General features: G+C 43.1%; 3 protein-coding genes across 3 annotated transcripts in view; all 3 read right to left on the bottom strand.

Annotated features, from left to right (window-relative positions):
- Positions 1-615: 615 nt before the first annotated feature.
- On the bottom strand, positions 616-6691 carry LOC115378081 (uncharacterized). Its single transcript, XM_030078213.1, has 5 exons — positions 6210-6691; positions 4339-4446; positions 3348-3470; positions 2447-2572; positions 616-1815 (listed from the first exon to the last, which is right to left on the bottom strand). Exons 1-5 carry the CDS (start codon positions 6301-6303, stop codon positions 1343-1345), a joined length of 924 nt encoding a protein of 307 aa, XP_029934073.1. The 5' UTR covers positions 6304-6691; the 3' UTR covers positions 616-1342.
- A 652-nt stretch (positions 6692-7343) lies between these two features.
- LOC115378411 (uncharacterized) lies at positions 7344-11460 on the bottom strand. Its single transcript, XM_030078670.1, has 5 exons — positions 11303-11460; positions 9803-10397; positions 9512-9712; positions 9274-9403; positions 7344-8417 (listed from the first exon to the last, which is right to left on the bottom strand). The coding sequence occupies exons 2-5, from the start codon at positions 10188-10190 to the stop codon at positions 7946-7948; spliced, it is 1191 nt and encodes a 396-aa protein (XP_029934530.1). The 5' UTR covers positions 10191-10397; positions 11303-11460; the 3' UTR covers positions 7344-7945.
- A 2509-nt stretch (positions 11461-13969) lies between these two features.
- The window catches only part of kif19 (kinesin family member 19), a 34363-nt gene continuing 28562 nt past the window's right edge, over positions 13970-19770 (bottom strand). The window contains exons 11-20 of the mRNA XM_030078489.1: positions 19078-19252; positions 18311-18509; positions 17925-18195; positions 17643-17767; positions 17201-17364; positions 16939-17044; positions 16272-16395; positions 15719-16107; positions 15268-15436; positions 13970-15149 (exon numbers count right to left, since the gene is read on the bottom strand). Coding sequence (XP_029934349.1) covers positions 15022-15149; positions 15268-15436; positions 15719-16107; positions 16272-16395; positions 16939-17044; positions 17201-17364; positions 17643-17767; positions 17925-18195; positions 18311-18509; positions 19078-19252 — 1850 coding nt within the window. The 3' untranslated portion in view covers positions 13970-15021. The remainder of the gene's footprint in view (positions 15150-15267; positions 15437-15718; positions 16108-16271; positions 16396-16938; positions 17045-17200; positions 17365-17642; positions 17768-17924; positions 18196-18310; positions 18510-19077; positions 19253-19770) is intronic.

Below are 19770 nucleotides of genomic sequence, written 5' to 3'. Positions count from 1 at the left end.
CATGTCAGATCAGACAGTTATCACTTTTAACTGTTGTTTTTTCAAAGTAACATGAGGCAACTAGCAGAGATACCAAGAGGCAAAAGTGGTTGGTGCCTGAGCTGTAAGTGCACCAGTCGAAAAAGTACGGTGCAATTTAATGTGACAACCAGCAAGGGGAACAGACTTGAAAATCAGGACAGGACAGGACAAACACAGCCAATTCTTCACTTGCAAAGAAGAACAGCAACTGCAAGTCAAAGCTCATGACACACATAGAGAGCATAGTTACTAAAACCCACAAAACAACCACTTCAAAAATTACCAGAGCAAAGAGTCAACATCATTATGACACACTCTGTCACTAAAACTATGTTTTGTAAACTTCACAACGCTGGTATTTATGGTAAGGCTGCCATTTGATAAATCACCTGTAAGTACAAGTACAAAGACAAGTGTATCCAGCTGTTAAATGAACTAAATCTAAAGACTAATCATGCAGGAAACCATGTGGTAGGAGTCATTACCATTAACTTTTCCTTCTTGAAGAAAGCCTAAATACCAGAACACACAGCTGACTGATTCTGGAGCCAACAGCATGGTCATACTCTTTAAAACATACTCGATATTCACACATTGTGAGGCATTTTCCTTACTTTATTCACCCCCCTGTATAAAAAACGTTTTACATTGACAAAGTCCACTTTTTATGTCCAAGGTGTCCAAATGCAAAAATGTATGTTGTCATCAACTCTGCCATAATCAAAAACAAAAACAATACAGTACTGACTTACACTGAAAAAAAAAAAAAAAAGATTGATATTACTGCCTTGAGTAGAAATTAATGATTTCTGTATACAGTGAACCAGCACTTGTGCATGAGTAGCTGAGCATCACATATTGCCACTAATAATTTTATTGTACCATTCCTTCCTTTTTGTCCTTTTTTCAGGCTTTCTGGTTTTCAGAATCAAAATTCTCATTCATTTTTAGTCGGATATTAGTGACCACATCTCTGATTCAACAAATCCAAGAGCTATGATGTGACCTGTCAATGAAAACCCATCAATAGCTGCTCATAATTTCACTTGGATGTATAAACTGCATTCTTATAATTGGCATGATCCAGTCTGACATTTGATTTGACAGGAGAGCTGTATCAGCATGCTTGGATCAGGCAGATTAATATATTGTTGAATGTGTCCTCCTCACCCATGGTTCTCAGGTTGGGCCCTGAAACCATGTCTTGGTCTCTGCAGGGAGTCTCAGAGTTTGCAAACTCCAAACAACCTCATCCAAAGAGAGTTGTGTCATCTCTGGGTTGTAGTCGAGGTAGGCCACCATGTTTGCAGCCTTTGAGCTGTTAAAGGAGAGTATGGAACACCCGAGTCTTCAGACTTCGTTTCCGAGGAACATTTCTTGCAGAGTACTTGATGAGTTTGTATAGATTGGAGCAGCCGCCGAGGCCGGACAGCGGGAACCAACCAGCAGCCCGTTTGTTGGCATGACAGTTCCAGAAAGAGGACGAGCAGCGCTGGAAGACCTCAATGCTGACGGCGTACTGGCCTGGCGCCCACTGGGACACACGGACCAGGGTCACCGAGGAGCTGAAGCCACACGTCTGAGGAGAGACGCCGTGGAAGACCATCTCCTCTGGTCGTACAGACACACCCCTCTCCCAGATCATCCCCGCCTCCTCCGCCTCGCCCATGTCGCTGAGGTTACACAGCGCCAGCAGGCACACCTCCTCCAGGGCCTCGTTGTTGGGAAAACGCAGCAGGACGGCAATGAGGCGAGGCACCGCGCCTTGTCGTAGGAGCTGCTCCTGCTGCTTTACTGAGAGAAACAGCAAGGCAGAGAAATTAATCCTAACAGGTTGCATATTTCAGAACATATCTGTCAAATTAATTCTGATAGCTTGGTATAATTACTGAGACCATGGTCAAGATGACTGGGGATCTTTATGTTATGTCAGTGGCTTTGCTAATTAAGACCACATCTCCAATAAAAGTCATTGATTCCTGTCACAAAAAAGATGTTGCTACTTCTGCCTACTTGCCCTCCTTGGTGTTGCATTTTTTCTTTACTGCACAGGACAGATGGACTGATTTTTTTAAACAATGCCCTTTCACTTGCTCCACCTTTTTCATTTGCGAGAAACTCTGAAAAGTTTCTCAAAAGCATTCACCTAGAACAACCCTTTGCTTTTGTGTGTGGTAAAGCAATCTTTCTTTGTGCCATAAAGCATTCCTGGATGCACATGATGTGAAATTCAGTAGAGGCCGGTGGAGGCTCACAAAACTCTCAGTAACTGCCTTTTAATTATACTAAAAAATGAATGTGATGATAAATTGCTACAGAGAGGCCCTTCACAAGACTTGAGCTGCAACATGACATGGGCCGGGAGAGCAGGAAGTCCATTTGCACCCCTTCTCAGAGGATAGTTGTGTTGGTGCGCTTCACTTACAGCTGTTATAGGACATGCGAGAGATGGCCCGTGCTGCGTGAAAGAGCAACTCTTGGTCTGCGCCGGTCAGCACAAACAGCAGGGCAGACACCAAGCCGGCTTCAGCAAACCCTTTACGGACCACAGCTATCGAGACACAAAAAGTCAGTGAGCAGAGAAGCACAGCAATGAAGAATCAACGTGTCAGCAGGGGTTTAAATTGGAGGAGAGCCAACAGGAAATTAACTCTTGAAGCAGCGCAGAGAGCCAAAAGCCCGGGGCAACCGAACTGGGCAGATATCATTGATCTCATACACTCTGATAACAACTGTTAGCAGGTTTCCAATATCTCCAGCAGGTAAAGCTTGAGTCCAGTTATGATCTGAAGCCTTTTTTCCCATCTTTTCAGCTCATACTGATTGACCAAAATCTTATCAATTACTTCACCTACATCAATTATTTCTAGGTGTGCAGCTATACAGTCCTGCAGGGCTCATGGAGAACTTCGGTATTTCATTTTATGTAGCAGAGTACTCAGTCTGTAATGAGGTATGTGCTGTTACACATTCAATTTTCAGTTTATCTATAGCCTGACAGATTTTGCCATTTATTTTAAATAAGTGAGACTAAGAGTAAGAGTAAACACAAAAGTGGTACAGTGGTGACCTAAAAACTGTAAGAGAAAATCATGACTTTGGAAATGTTTCATGTATATATTTTTTATCATCAGTGTCTCATGACAGAATGAGCAATCAGGGTGTTGAAAAAGATTTGCTTTAAGTGCTTTTAGGGGCTGATTTTGCAGTGCCTGTAATCAGAATCGATCATTGTGGTGGAGAAAGATGGGAAATGGGAATGTACTCATACATTTTCTGAATTACACATTGAATGAATTTGTTTATTTGTTTATGGTTCAACTTACACTCCTTGGCGAGCTCAGACACTAGTTTTGCGGTCACCAGGGTGAGAGCCCCTTTGCTCCTCAGACACAGGGCCAGAATTGGCAGAATCCCACTGATGGCCACCTGCTCAGCAGCGCCTTTCTCTGGACACAGATGGGATTACACATATGAACACTCCACATACACTCTGGCACTTGTAACCATTATGCACACAAAAGCACAGTGGATAAAAATGTTATTTGAGCATATCATATCATAAATAAACTACTTATAATGAGTAATATGCAAATACTGGGATGGATACACATTTTTCCAGTGATGAGCAGTAAACACCTTTGTGAGTGTCTTACCAAGTCAAAACCGGGAAAAAAATATATAAACCTAAAGAAAATATTTTGCAATATACCGCAGTTTGTAGCAGCGCAGTTTCATTTGTTCAGCCCTGTAATATTTGTGTACTCCAACACATTTTTGAATATTTTAAGCTTTGCTCTCTACCTGATCTCTCTGACCCCCTACCACCACCCCTCTACCTCCGCTGCCTCTCTCTCCCTCTGTTACTCTTACAAGCAGACACAAATACGGCTTAGTGTCTAACAAGGACTTAGAATTGTCACACACCTGATCCCTTACCTACTTCTCAACCCCCGGCATCCCATCCATCACTTGTTATTTTGCTGCTGCTTTTACTCATGTCAGGATTATGAGAGAGAGGAAGACGCTGTTATCATATCGCTGCCACTAGGGGTTAGAGGGATGCTGTCTGAATAAACTGCAAATACATAAATTGCGTCTTGCAGCAGATATTTCAATGGAAATTAGATTAAATAGAGTATTTTGAATGCCAGTCACACTGTAATGAATACAAAACATAAAAATGAAATGTCACTGTGCTGTATTTTTTATACTGCACAACTGGTAGGGCGTAAAAATCAAAGACTGAAGAATATCTTAGCCTCAAGCCACACAGCATGAGTGTGTATTTGTGTACCCCTGCACATATAAACTCACTCTTCTCCTTTATGGTGGTCAGCACTGTATTCAGATGTGGCCTGAGTTCATCTTCAATCAGTTCAATGCCAAGGACTCTGATGGCCCCTAATGCGTTGCTCACATTGTCTGTGGAGAGATGAATGATCAATTAATCATTAAAAAAGGCACAGATAAACAGCAGCCAGGTAAAAAAAAAAAAAGGTGCTGTACGGACGATTTGAAGTCATGACGATCACCACAGTCTGGTGGGGCACAAGCACAGATGCTCATAAAATATGTATGTGATGAAAGCATATTTAAGGAGAGAAAATGCTGGAGGTGTAAGCAGGAGAACTGGGACACTCTAGTGGAAATCTGTGGAACTAATGTGTCTAAAACAACTGACTTCCACAAGGCATTGTAGGAGGTTTTAGGACAGTAGAAATTCTGATTGCTTTTGCACAAAGATACTTCTCCTTCCAGTCCTGCTTGCAACAGGACAGGGGGGTGTGGGTGGGGGTGTGTGGGTGAGGTTGTTAGTCTATGTAATGGACTGGGAATAACTCCCATCCAGCAGGCTGCCCTGGTTAGGTGTCTGCACCATTCACTGTCATGTGCATAACATATATATGACTCAGTGATTATGCTAATAAGGCCATGTATAGCCATTATATAACATGGAATAGAAGCTGAGAACATATTTAAATCTTATTAACACAGGCAGCCCAGGGAACAGTTGCAACAGGAGGGAGGGCTGCATGCACTGTTAACTGTAACATAATGTGAGCCACCAATCAGCTTCATCCATGCCACTGGGGGGGAAGGCCTAGTTTTTTTTTTTTTTTTTTGCTATGTTTCTTTCATTGCCTTCCATACAACTGCATATTTCAGAGCAGTTTGTCACATGTTTTTATACTTACTTGCTTACAAGTTAAAATCATAAATAACAAAAAAATAAAATAATAAAACATGAAATATACTCATACACACAAATACATAAAAACAGAACACAGATTCAACAAAACAAAAGGGGAAAGTGGGCAGAAGTGGGAGAGTTGGGATTGGGATGGGCATGGTGTGACTGTTTATTGTACATTTTAAGCTAAACTGAAACAATTCATTATTTTATAGAGTCTATCTGATTTAAATCTTATTCCATTTTTTATGGCATCTCTCATTATAAAAGTTATTTTTTCTATGTTCAAAATTTTGTTCTATTCTTGATGAATGATGAATGTTGGTGAATGTTATTTTTGGCTGTTTCCATGTCTTTCTCACCTGCATCATGGCCGTCACATGCAATAAGTTAAAGAAATACAAATCAGCCCAAGATGTTTTCTAATTTAAGAAGTTCTTTCAAATAAAAGGTATACTATGCCTTGCCCAAGGGCACTTCAACAGCACATGGCACTTCCCTGCTCAGTTTCACAGCTGGTCCACATAAACAAGTAAACTACTAACAGCAATAAATGTTTGTAGTTTGATGGTAGTTTGGTCTTTGCACTCACTTCCCTCAGCAAACACCAGACAACCACCTGACAGCACATTAAGAGGAGGCATGGGGAGCTGCTGGGTGCAGAGGTGTGAGAAGTGGGCTTGTGCCTGGAGGGTTGCTGGTTTGAATCTGTGGACCAGCTGGGAAAATGTGGGTGGATAAAGTAACACTCGTCACCTCCTTCAACACATCTCGTCCACCTGTAGCTGCACTGAGCTGCTCCCAGGTGTGAAGGTGTGTAACCGCATGAATGGGAAACAGGATGATGCTAAAAGAGCATGCTCGCTCAGTCAACCCTCCATGGATGAATAAAGGTATAACAAGCATAGTCATTTTTTTTGTATATAATCTATAAAACCAGTCAATCTACACCACCGTTTTAACACAGTACCAGTCAGGATACTGTTCCACTCACCATTTGGTGCAGACTTCTGCAGCCGGCTGGATCTGCGTTTGTCCATGTGTGAACGTGTGTATGTGTATGTGAGTGGCATACTGGGGTGTCCCATCCTGCTCCGTCCTGTCTGTGGACTGTGTCTGGCAAAACCACCTCAAGTTGACATCTTCATGCAGCACAGGCACCACTTCTCACTGATGTTTTAGCCACCGTTGTTCTCCTTCTGCTTTTTCTCTTGCCAGATTTCTGTCCTGCGCTGCCAGTCTTCGCAACCATGAGCCGAGCTGGCTGGAGGCAGCCTGCTGCTCCCTGTCCCTTCCTGTTTGCCCTACATTGCATCTCACCTTTTCTCCACAGGAACGCGCCGCCACACGCCCAACTAATCTTAAAACAACTGTCTTTTTTTTGTGAAAAACAGAATTGCTCTCCCACTATCTCTATTTTTGGTACACGTCAGTCTAGTCTGTTTTCCTTGTACTCCAGCTGGCTCTGTCCCCTCGCTGGGTTAATACAGAGCAAATCCTTTGTAAAGCTGTTCTCTCCCCCCCTCCCTCTCTTTCTCTATCTCTCTGTGTGTTAACAGGTAGGGAATTAGCACTTGGCTGACTCTACTGAGTGTTTTCCTGCAGCCCTAAAATCCCCCACAGTGCCTTTCAGCTTGTAGAATATCCCTGCCAAAACAACAGGGACAGGTGGGTGTCTACTTTTGACATGTGTGCTGACTTTTCAATTACTCTGCTGTAAAATCAAGGTTACACTAAAAACACATTAACACTTTAGAAACTGAAGACCGTAGGAAGGCCACTAAACAAATTATAGGCTTTCAACAAATTTAACATTTCAAAATGGACTGCAATTACTTGGATAGTGTGCAGGTTGTAACCATGTAATATAAGATTTCCTATTATTTATTTAAGATTATCTGCCACATTGTATATGAAATGGCAGTGAGACTACAGCTAGCATAACATATGGAGTCGTGTATCAGGATTGGATGTCATTTTTTCAGACTTTGTTTCTGGAAATTATCAGATTAAAATTTCCAGCCTTCCAAGATCTGGAGGAACCCGGTGCTTAAAAACCCTGCAGTGACTGGGAGAGATCTGTCAAAGTCACTTAGCCATTCAAAACCAATAAATAAAGGAATCAACGTGGTTATGAAAATTAAATCTTTATATTCAGTCCAACTCTCCAGGTTTCAGTAAAAACAATTATTTTCAATACTGCAACACAGAACTGGCTGTTTAACTGTAAATCTAAACAATAAATACAACAAACAGAGAGAGATAAAGGACATCGTACCATCGTCTGAAAATAAAATCCATATCTCAATGTCCATGAACATGTTTCCTCAGTGTTAACCATGAATACATATACATAGATATATATAAAAACAGGTAGGGACTCATCTGTTCACTGAAAACTGCGTAGGGTGAAAAAATAATAATAATATATTAATTGACCGGCTTTATTTAGACATCAGAGTAAGTATGAAACAGTTTCTAGCAAATAAGCAGTGGTGAGGTCCAAGATGTGACATCGTACACTGATGCTGATGCTGAGCTCACCACAGCTGTGATCTCCTTCACAGGTCGGTTCTGGATCTGGATAACCCAGCTCACTTGCAGAGTCTGCGTCACATCCCTGAGTTTCCCTTTCAGTGGAGCTATATAAGGGCCGCTTCTAAAGGACTCTAGATTTACCGGGCTAATCCTGAGCATGATCTAATATCACACAGTTTCTACAGCGCTCCGTCAGACCGGCCCGGTTGCGTTGAGGCCACTGGAGATGGTCTCGTATCCGACAGAAACCAGGGTGAGGACGTTGCTCTCCACCTCATCTGGCTTGCACTGCTCTGCCTGCGTTTCCATGGTAGCAGCTGCTCCCATTTCCGGTCGCAGCTTCTTCCTGCCTCTGCCCTGCCCCTTGGCCTTGGACAGGACCTTGCCGTGGCCTTTGACCCCTCCAGGCACCTTGTGAGGCTTCTCCTTGTCAGTGGAGTGGGGCTTGCGGTGGCGCCTGCGGATGCGCCTCATTGGTGGGCCGGACTCGGGTGGGTCCGATGCTGCGGCGCCAGACAGGATGCGAATCTGACGGTCAATCACCATGGTGATCATGTCCAGCGCAACATCCAACATTCCTAGACCGAGGCCGTGAGTGACGTTGTCGAACGCACCGCTGTTGACTGGGTCTTTGAAACATTTCCTCATATCCTCAAGGTGGTTCCTAAATCAAAAATCAAATACAGATTGAGAGATCATCAGTGTGAGTACTCTGTTCATCCTAAATTCTTTCTCTTGACCTTTAAGTTAAAGGAACAGTTCACCCAAAATACAAAAAAGGTATTTTCCAAATGCAATCTATCCATCAAGATAGTTTCTGGGTGATTTATATCTATCGGCCCCCATCAAATTATTATATATCGGATAGATATAAACTGGTGTTCTTCAGCAGGAAATAGTTCCCAATGAAAATCTTCACTCTTGAGGGTTGTGGAGTAAGCCGGGTATCTGTGTCATTGTTTCTCGAAAGACCTGTTGCTGCTGTCTTTCACATGGAAATTTTGACTGTGTGACCTCCACAAAACAACACCTATCCAGCCCAGTTGAAATGAAGTGAAGCAGACCGGGAAGCTTGCCAAATCAAAGGAAAACTACTTGGAGGGATAGACTGCATAAGTAGGTAAGTGGGAAGACATTCACATATATTTTTCTGCATTTTGAATTCACTTTTCCTTTAACATGATCAATTTGCTGTAATTACCATAGACCTATAACAGAACAGGCTTGAAGGCCATGTAGCAGGATACTAAAAGACAACACCCACCCCAGCCACAGCCTGTTCACCCTGCTGCCGTCAGGCAAAAGATACAGAAGTATTTGCTGCCGTACCACCAGACTACAGAGCAGCTTCTTCCCTCAGGCTGTGAGACTACTAAATGCACCATCTACACTCCTCCATGTTTAATAATTTTATTTTCTATACAATCAATTAATCAATCAAGAGGGAACCACATTTTAATTTCATTACACAACCTGTTGTATAATGACCAATAAACTTCCTTGTATCCTTGTATACATACTTTGTTTCAATAATCTTGGACCAGTGTTGCACTGTGTTTGTTTCGGGGATGAGCTGTTTAGCCATGTTGCCGTAGTCCACGTAGTCGTGGGCAAAGTCCTTCATGTCCGCACACAAAGCTTTGGTGTCTCCTAGAGAAAGACACACCAGATCATTTATGTAACACTGCTGTGTCATTTCCATTTTGTTAACATTGTTTTCTAGGCGGTCAGTCATGCATGCACACACACATCTCTCACCTTCAGTGAGTTTGGAGAAGGAGGAGGACACAGACGTGGTTGTGCTGGGTGTGAGGCCAAGTACATTGAGCGACTCCAGCAGCGTTTTCTTGCTGGCCGGGCCCCTGCTGACCCGAGTGTAGGCTGCCAGTGAGCGCAGGGACATCTTCTCAGGGGCCTGTAGTCGACGTTTGATTTCCTCATATGAGATGAGATATTTCCCTAAAATTACATCAGAACAGCGTGAATGCTCCAACTCATCAAGTTGCATTTAAGTTCAAAGGTCTTATCTTCAAATGACTGGCCACTTACGAGCCTTGGATCCTTTCATGTTGGGATCCAGGAGTGATGACACCTCTGCAAACGGCATCTGTGTCACGGATTCTGAATTTGGGTTTGGCGGCGGGTCCTGATTCTGCAAGGCGTCTTCGGCCAGGGCTGGAGCAGGGGCCTGCATCTGGGCCTGGATATGAGGCTGTAGGCTGGGCATTACCACCTCGCTCTGCCCGAGTGGAGCCTGGCCCGGTCCTTGAGAGAGGACCATGGTGTTTTCAGGTAAACCCTGTAGCCCCACGCCGCCCTGCCCGACGCTGTTGGCCTGTTCAGACGTTACTTGAAAGATGCCCATCACTGGCTTCACCACCCTGAACAGCATGTTGCCCTGGGCGTCTAGGCCCACCACACTAGTGGATGGGTCCATCACTAAGTTCACCCTAAACTTTGACTTATCAAGGTGACAGAGGAGAAGGATCCAATACAAAGATATAGCCGCTTCTACTATAAAGTTACAGCATACTCGAAATGCTCTTATATTGTTATGATTAGTATTGACATAATAAAAGGAGAGGGTACACTATCTCTGTGAGTTAAAACCTAAAGTGCTGAGGTTGTTGCGATCCCGCAAAATCTAAAAGGAAAAAAAAAAAACATGGTGCAAGTTAGAACCAATGATATAAACTGCATTCACTGTGTTCATCTTTATCCTCAGTTCACATCCACGTGATTTGTATTTTTTCCCATTCAAAAAGGCCTGTGTGTAGACCAAACAAAAACAAGACACTGACTGGGTGCCTGAACAGTATTTAACCCAAATGCTGCAAAGTTATTGTTAGTGGAAAACTCAATTTAACCAGTGAATTGGAAGTTAGGACGTACAAATATATCCTATTTCACCTCCCATCCATTCAAAACCTCCTGAAATAATAATAATTAAAAAAAAAAACTATTGAGAATTCATGCAAAACAATTTTATTCTATTTACACTACATAATATGCTCAGCAACAAACATGTGAAACCTGTTACATTTTGTTTGCAGCAGCTTTATGAAGGATAACTGCAGAAATTATCTAGACAAGGGATGTTTTGGTCAGTATAACAGCCAATCACGCATATATGTTATAATTTCATTCATGTGGAGGTAAATAAACAACAGCAGGTTTTTTTGCGTCACTGCTGCTAATCTCCCGTCTGTGCAAGTGGAGTAACGTCGCAAACTAATAACTTTGGAAAGTAAGAGTCAACAGCAGCTTCATTTTGTTCATATTCCTGCTGAGAAAAATATGGAATTGAAATGGCATCACTCTAAAGTAGCGGGAAAAACCCAATACCGTCTTGCAACGCAAATAACATCAACAGTGCACATTTATTGAGACTGACAATCGTCATGGCTGCCAGGCCGATGCGGGGGGTTGACCGACAGCAGGCCCGCAACGGTACACCAAAATGCACGGAGGACGGTGCTGGTTCTGGACGGGACACGCTGAATTTCAGCGCTACCCTCCTGTGCAACTGGTGACGGCTGTCCCACTCACCGATTTGCCGTCTGATTTCTCCTAAAAGGACACTGATCCTAGAACGGTCCGTGTCGACGCCAGCGACATTTTCCCCCTCTCTGTGGCGTTGCTTCGGCGGGTTGCAAATCAGCTGTACGTGCACTACCGCCGGAGCCGCGTAATCCCGACGTTCATTGGCCGCCTCGCAAATCAATCACTCCCCAGGCGGCCGCTTATTGGATGAAGACGCTGTCGGTCGAGATCAGGAGGCGGGATTTCCGTTTGGACCGTCAATTGTCACACAAAAAAGAAGTGTAACTCCTATAGCTTTTATTCAGTCTGAAAAATAATCATCTGTCGCATTAAAAAAATTATTGGTCTCATTGATTTATTGCAAATAAACTCAACATTCAAGAAGTAAACTAAGTAGACTGAATAGAGGTTAATTTAAACACAACATAAAGCAGCCACATACATGCTATCAACTGGACCACATGATGGGAGCTACGGTTTCAACAATATGAATATTTTTTTTTTTTTGCTGCTAATAAAACTGAGTAATAAAAAACAGTGAGAAATAGTGAGGAATGAACCTGCTAACACGCTCATTCCATGTTTTTCAGTGTAAAGTTGTTTATATTCCTACATATAAAATAATTTTCCGAAGGTCAGCTCATTCTCAGATTGATTAATAAGAGCTCAGTCAAGGGACGCTTCCCTGCTACTTTGTTAACTATATTTATTCCCCACGACAAACACAAACTGAGCTGCTTGGTGAGAGCCCAGTCCTGCAGACATGGCTGAAGTGCTCCATCTAGTGGACACATCCCGGTATAGCATAGATAAACAGTGAAGCTTATATAAATCCCTTGTATAAAAATCAGAATTTCATATAATATAATATTTTATAATGGACCTCGTAAACATTTGGAGCTGAGTGAAGGTGCTTGATATATTTATGTCTGATATGTATTCAACACCTCTCCAACTTACTTATCTCCAGCAGTTCTTTGTGGTGGTGAAAATGTACTGGTAACTTTCTACATACTGTGGCCACTGTGGTTAAAAAGTTACCTGGTTAGTCAGACTAACCAGCTTATAAATTATACATACAAGAGCCTGTTGGAGGGAGGAAGGGGAAAAGTATTCTTCTTAATTCTTTAGCCGGTGTTACGCCCCTCTGCACAACCATTGGCTCTGCAGAGCAAGAGTCTTGGGTGGTGGCTGGGCTAAATTGGCTTAATTGTGCACACCTGAGGAGGAGTGGATAAAAGGCAGGGAAACTGCCTCCTGAATGAAGCTGCAGACTCACCACAAAATGTTTTGTGTTTTGCATTTTGTACTGCTCCCCTAGATTTTAACTTAAAATATTTATTGAAATAAAATTATGTCTGATCTGACGTCTGTCTTAGGCTTATCCTCTATGGAAGATAAGCCTAATATTGAAGAGTTTGATAGGGCAACTCTGCAAATGTCTAATCTTACAGTTTCTTTTGGAAGGATGTCAGAGAGATGCTGTATAATGCTTTCTTAGAAGGTATTCATGCAAGAAATCTTTCCTCCAAATATGAGGCAGAGTCTTATTACTGTAATCCCAAAATCAACAAGGATAAACTTTCACTGGACAACAATTTTATTATGTAAGAACCACAAACTACTGGCACATGTTTATGCAAATGGTTGAAGGGAGGGTTTAATGCAAATTGTCGACCAATGTCAATAAGTCCGTATGAGAGGTGGAAGTGCTTGATGTGCATGATCATTGTAATTTTATTGATGCTGATATTATTTTTTATATTTTTATAAGGCCTGTGATGCCATTGAGCACTCTTTTTTTGTTGGAAACATTACACTTTTTGGGGGTTTTGGAGAAGATTTCTGTAATATAATTGAGATGTTCATACTGACAAATATAGCTGTATGTCCCTGAGTTTCTCCGAAATTATTCATTTTAACCACTCAGTTACTGCAATGCTTATTATTTGTAACCACCCTGAAATACAGTAAATGGATAACAGTAAATATACAGTTGTCTGAAAGATAAATATATTCTTTGTACTGTCTTATGTTCAGGTCTTTGTCAATAGTTTCCAACGTCTCTCCGAGTTTTTTCTTCAGTTTTCCTCTTTCTCCAGGACATCATGGATCACGGCAGTGTTTCAGTCCAGCTGCTGAATCAGCATCAACGAACTAACAGTATTATCAGCATTAAACTGATGAACGGTTATTGTAGTGTGTGAACGCCAGCACAGAATAACATCACTGTAACTTTTGAGTCTGTTTGGTGAATTACCGCTCTACTACCGCCAGTGACTAAGACATGTTGGTGTGCACATTTTTATTGTTTATTTCTCAAAATAGCAAGTAACTTTATGGATTCAGATTTTAGCTTTGATTGGCTGCCATCAGTGCAGCCTGGGCTTCCATAATACTGTGAAGAGGGTCAGCATTTCTGTATTATAAATCCCTTTATTGATTGTGTGACAATTTAATATTTCGAGATATTGGATTTTTGATTTTCATGAACTGTAAGCCATAGTCATCAAAACTGAAACAAAAAATGTGTCACTTTATGTGTAATGAATCTAAAATATATGAACATTTCGCTTTTTGAATTAAAGTATGGAAAAATGAACTTTTCCATGATACTCTAATTTTTTGAGATGCACCTGTAAATAATAGACTCTGCAGAAGAAAAAACAAGCGTCCACTTATTTCATCAGAATTTATTTGGGTCCAAATAAAAAAATGTACAAAATAAAGCATAGAAAGTAGTAATTATGAAAACAATGTCAACGATAACAATTTGGTAACCCATAAAAGAAAAGGCAACAGTTAAATAATTCATTAAAAATACAGCCAACTAATTCGGGAAAGCGTCCTGTAGTGCTATATGTTCAGTGCTAGAGATCAGTACATCTAACACAAAAGCATGACTTGTAACAGTCATGTCTGGGTGAGAAAAAGGCATAGACCTGGGGCATATGAGAATATCAACATCGAGTACAGAAGTGCACAACAATCCAGGTGATCAAGCTTCAACACTGCCATTGTGTAATTTTCTTGAGACCAAACCTCACAATAACAAACACTGACTGATGCAGAAGCACTTTGACAGACGTCTAACATCCTTGTTGCAATCTTCTGATGCCTTGTCCAGTAAGGCCAGTCCTCCTCCAAAAACCTAAAGTTCTAGTTAGAGCCCTGACATTACTGACCTATGAGAGTTAAAACACCTAGAAATCCACCCACTAGCTTGTTGTAATGTTTTTTTTTCTCCTTCATATCAAGCAGTGACTTCTATCAAACCAAATATAGTCCTAATGCACAAACATTAGTACAGCGTTGCATTCATAATGAGCTCGGCACCATCTGACTTGACGGTGACACGAGCGGTCCAGCAGGAGCAAGCTAAAGCCGAAACATTTAACAGAACAGAGCATGGCCACTGTCAGAGACGCCTTTGGCATCTGTGGGCTGCACATGTCAGAGCGTCTCAGTGCCACGGTGGGTGCCACTCAGTGTTCAGAAGAAAGCACAAAGGAGACCTGCGTGGAGTTTTAGCTAAGGTTTAGTTAGTCTCTACCGGACTGCCTCACAATCTTGCTTTATGTGTGAAACTGAGGGGTTAAAGTGTCTTTTTTTGTGGAACTGGGGAAAGGTTTGGGCACTCTAAGCTCTCCAGTTAGGAGAGCCCACTGAGCTCAGCTGGTAATTGTATTAGTGCTGGTGTTGGATGGGCAAAATAGGGTTGCTCCTCAGTGCCTGCGTGTGCGCTGAGGCCCGGAGTTTGTGTTGGAGACGAGGAGGAGGGGGTGGGGCTGCCGCAGCTGGGGTCCTCGTTTCAGGTTATTCAGGTTGGCTGTGGAGGACTCAGTGGTCGAGCCTGGTGTGGGATAGGACAGGTTAAATAGAACAGAAATCTCAAAGCAAAGTTCACCTGTATCAGGTGATACAGGTGAACTCTGGTTAGGTAGGTAATTCTGGTTAGTATGAGGGTTTACCTATTTGCTGGATGGTGTGGGGTGCCCTGACTTTGGTGGGAGGAAGGATCCCTCTGTGCTGGAGGCGGAGCAGGGGGGCCTGGGGCTGGCCGTTGATGTGGAGGTGAGGATCTGATGTGCTGTCCAGTGGGCGGAACCTCTGGGCCGTGGTCGCCTTGGTCTGAGGCAGCTGTGAGGAGCAGAGTGGTAAGTATGGGTTCACTCGGTTAGAAGACCAACAAGAATTAAATTAAAATGCTTTGATCCGGTGGTTTACAAGTTAACGACATGTTGGATTCAAATGATGATTTTCTGTTAAACCTTCACTTGAGCAGAACACTTTTAATACATTACCAATTGAAGGCTTGTAAGCTGCAGCAGAATATGGCCTATTTCTGTAGTCTTGCCCATAGTACAGTATAATAACTATTAACATAACAGCAATACAGTACAGCAAATGGAGAGTACTCACTGCCTGACCAGTGACCTCAAAGGAACGGGATCGCCTCTTCCGGCGGCGTGCCTCGAAGTCGAGCTCGCGAGGGGTTTGGTTCTTGGTGGTGAGCTGGCGGTTGCGCGGCCGTGTCCAGGTGCCGTGCAGGCCGGGCCCCTCCCCAGTGCTGCTGGACAGGTTGTCGTCAGAGGTGGCGTGCCTGAGCTCGGGGCTGGGCTGCCTGCCGCGCCGTATCGCCACACTTCTGGGGGGCGCTTCGCTCAGAGAGAGGCTACTCTTCTGCTTCTTGGGCTCCAGGGGAGAGGGGGGAGGGTGCAGCCGCAAGGCGTCCACCTCCAGGGCTTTGGAGCGTCGACGGGCCGCCTTCACTGCTATGTTTTGGACCCCCTTTAGGATCTGCTGCCTCTCTGTGGGGGCAAAAGGACAGATTTGTTTTGTCCACTGATTCATTCTGTTTTTTTTTTTGTTTTTTTTTTTTTATTAACTTAATTATCCATATTCAGGGTCCTGAAGGGCTGGAGCCTAGCTGATCATGGACAGCTCTAACCCTGGGACCAGTAGGACATCTTACCCTTGCGTGAGATTGGGACATCAGCACCCGCTTCGCTGCTCTCGGGAGACGAGTCCAGGTGGCTGCTGACACTGTGGCTGAGATGGCTGTAGCTCAGACAGCTCTCTGGAATCAGTGGCTGCAGCTGGAGACGACACAATCACACATTCACTGAAATACTTTGCAGTGCTGCTTTCATTTGAATTTACAGCTGTAATTTCCCTCTATTGTGTGTCCGTTTATTTTTTGGTAGGGCATTTGTGCTCTAGCATATGCAGCTCCTTCTACTGTCATCTTGTCTCTAAATCACACTTCTGACACATTTGCAAGAAAACAGAAGTAGAACAAGGTTATATTTCATGCTGTGGCACAAAATCACTCTCACACTTGAGGAAGTCATTGTCCCCATTTGCAATTTTTGATGTGGAGAACTAGGGGAAAATCCTGAATGCTGGAAATGAGAGTGTTCAGGCCAGCTATAATGCTGGAGGTGCGTGGGCGGAAATGAAAATGTTACACCAGAGTGAAGTATCACACCAACTTTAATTCAGCTGGAGACCCAATTCGCTGTGGGTACAAAGCAACACCTCTGTGCATGGTGCTATTTAAAGCATGTGACGCTCTAGCATGCGGCTACTGAACTGAAGGCAACAAAGGAAGATCCACAGTGCCTGTTACGAGTTCTTACCTCTCGATTACCCTGCCCGTTGATGTGGATGGGCGGCGGGGTCATGACAACCGAGTTTTTCATCTGCCTGGCATGGGGGCTGCTCTTAAAAACTCTGTTGTTGTCCCTGTCCCCGAGGAAGAGAAAGCACAACAAAGAGAACAAAGTTATCCTTCAGACATGTTTTTCAGTGATGCTCCTTTTTCTTTGTATACTTTTAGTCATGTTCTTAATTAGTTACGTCATGTGAACTGTTAGGAGGGTGTAATGTTGTTTTTCTTACCCCTCAGGCTCAGGCAGAATTGGGGGCAGGGTGTGTCTGCGCACTTTAGCCTGGCCTGGTCTGTTGTCGGAGCCCATGTTGCGCACACTCTCCTGGTCTGAGTCCACATCCTGCAAAGGGTCCCGACCCCGGCTGGGCAGAGTGATCTTGGGTAGTGAGCCCTCCTGGAGACACCAATTGCAAAGAGCAAGACTAGCTTAAATATTAGATTTGTCCAGGTGATGGGTGTGAACAAAAAGCATGAATGAATCAATCTCAAATCCTAATAATAAATATTTTAATTTTAGTTTCGTATTGTATGATTACTGTGTGTATCGGGGTATACTGTACGTCTTTGTATCAGTATTTATGCAGGATGCCTTATTAAGAAGTTAGCACAATTTTTTGTATATATTATACACAATGGCATGGCTATAAATAAGAGTTTTCATGCAGGGGTTACCTTGATGGTGCGTCTGATGGTCACCTTATCCAGGGCCATGGCTCTGTCCAGGTTCCTCTCATCCAGCTCCCTCATGTAGATATCATACAGCTCCTGGAGGTGGGGTGGCACTAGCAGACTGTGGTCTGAAACACACACACAAACACACACACACACAGTTCAGCTAACCGGAATATAATTGTACCTAAAGAAAAAATAAAAATGTTGAAACTATCTTTTTACAATAATTGAGCTTAATAATGAATATAATGAAGACCAAAACAATCTAAATGCTGCACACACCATCTATGAACTGCTTCTGCTGCTGAATGATTTCATCACACAGGTGCCTATGCTGCTCAAAGCGCTGCACCACAAAGTTCTTCTGCCGGATGACGTTGTCCTTGAGCAGGGCGTGGGACTGCATCTCGGCGTTCTCGATCTCCAGCTCATGGACCTTGCAGAGCAGGCCCAGGACCTCGCGCTGCTCATCTGAGCTCACCCGGCGCGGCAGCAGCTCCTCCAGGCGCCGAGCCCGCTCCCGCAGCTCCAAAAACCTGTGCTCCAGCAACGCCTGGAGGGTAGAAGGGGTGGCGAACAGGGACTCGTAAGGTTTTGAAGTTTGAGGCTTGCAGATGTGTTTGGAGGTTTTTGCATGGTTCCCTGTAGAGCTACCTATAAAATCCTACCTTCTGCTTGCAAATCTTTTTCTGTTCGGCCGCGAGTGTGGCCAGATTTTCTCGGGCCAAGATCACTTCCTGGGTCTCCATACTGTCCGGGGGAGACTCTGGTGAGTCCGAGTCCTTCTCGCTCTCATCCTTATTCATACTTTCCTTCCTCCTTTCTGCACGCCACTTCCTCCTGCGCCGACTCCGCTCCTGCTCCCAGCTACAAGAACACACAAAAAACAAGTTAAAAAACATGTTAATAGTCATCTTGCATAGCTATGTGTATTTATTATTCCTATTTAAGCTTATTTTATTTGTTAATTGCTTTTTTGATGTATAGGTATTCAAGGAAATATCTTTCATTACTACATTCCCTGGTTCTTACCTTAACTTGACTTGATTATGCTTTACCTATCACACATAATTATAATTCTTATCTACCACAGGTGCACTTCAAAGCATACATTGTAATATGCTGTGATATAGCATAGAAACTGAGGATTGGTTCTCATGGATCAGTATGAATCTGAGTGACTTGAATAACACAACCATCAGATTCCAACCTTACTCAATCCTTTTCAAATAGCATTTTTTTCTCTAACTGATAACAAAGCACAGCAGCTACAATTCTCCAGATTTCCAGGTCTTTCAAATATAATTTCTATGTGAAAATTGTCCTTTGACGCTTCACAAGCTTGTTAAGTGGGGTTTGTGGGTGTGGAAACCAACACACTAGAAATTGCGAGCTGTCAGAGGAAGAATTAAGGATATAGAGCTTAAACACTGACTCTGTAATGGTTAACAGGTGTTTGGAGGTATCAATCTGGATCTCCATGTTGCTGTTTTCCAGGTCCATCAGAGTCTTCCTGATCTCCATCTGCTGGCGGAAAGCATCGAGGAGCTGCTCCCTCAGCTGGTCCATCTCAGCCCGGCTCTGTTGGCTGGAGTGGGCCTGGACCTCCGCTATCAGAGGGGAAAGAAGAGAGGAGAGGAGAAGAAAGGAGAGGAAAAAGAAAGATCATTAGTAAGGTCGACTGTGTGAAATGTGTGATCTTAATGAAATTGAGAATGAATCTCATTTTTTGCTATATTGCTCCTGTTATGATGATTTAAGAACACCATGGTTCCATCGTATTCTATTAAAAAACCCTGAAGTATTCTGGTATTCGGACTACATTAAACTAGAGTGGCTGTTCACCTATGATCCTTTTGGCTGTGCTACCTATGTGTCAAGGGCTTGGAGGAGAAGACAGGATGCTTTGTTTAATCGATAATCTTCTGTTTATCCTAAGTATATTGTCTTGATGGTCTTGATTGTTTGACCTCCTTTTAGTTATTCTTTTCCTTTTTTTTTTTGTTGTGTGTTCATCACCTGACCGGGAAAATTTGAATAACACCAGTTATGGTGTCCTGTAAGCCCATGTGGGCTGGGCTATGTTTATTAGCATGACACCAAAATAAAAATAAATTCATTCATTCAT

This window comes from Myripristis murdjan, chromosome 19, assembly GCF_902150065.1.
Source record: "Myripristis murdjan chromosome 19, fMyrMur1.1, whole genome shotgun sequence".
Lineage (NCBI taxonomy): Eukaryota > Metazoa > Chordata > Actinopteri > Holocentriformes > Holocentridae > Myripristis > Myripristis murdjan.
This window is presented reverse-complemented; position numbering and strand designations above follow the sequence as displayed.

Coding starts and splice junctions, on each gene's coding strand:
- LOC115378081 (XM_030078213.1), bottom strand. CDS start 6,303: ATGGGACACCCCAGTATGCCACTCACATACACATACACACGTTCACAC. Junction 3,471..4,338: donor GACCACCATAAAGGAGAAGA/GTGAGTTTATAT, acceptor ATCTGTGTCCAG/AGAAAGGCGCTGCTGAGCAG. Junction 1,816..2,446: donor TCGCATGTCCTATAACAGCT/GTAAGTGAAGCG, acceptor TGTTTCTCTCAG/TAAAGCAGCAGGAGCAGCTC.
- LOC115378411 (XM_030078670.1), bottom strand. CDS start 10,190: ATGGACCCATCCACTAGTGTGGTGGGCCTAGACGCCCAGGGCAACATG. Junction 9,713..9,802: donor CATGAAAGGATCCAAGGCTC/GTAAGTGGCCAG, acceptor ATGTAATTTTAG/GGAAATATCTCATCTCATAT. Junction 8,418..9,273: donor TCCAAGATTATTGAAACAAA/GTATGTATACAA, acceptor TTTTTGATTTAG/GAACCACCTTGAGGATATGA.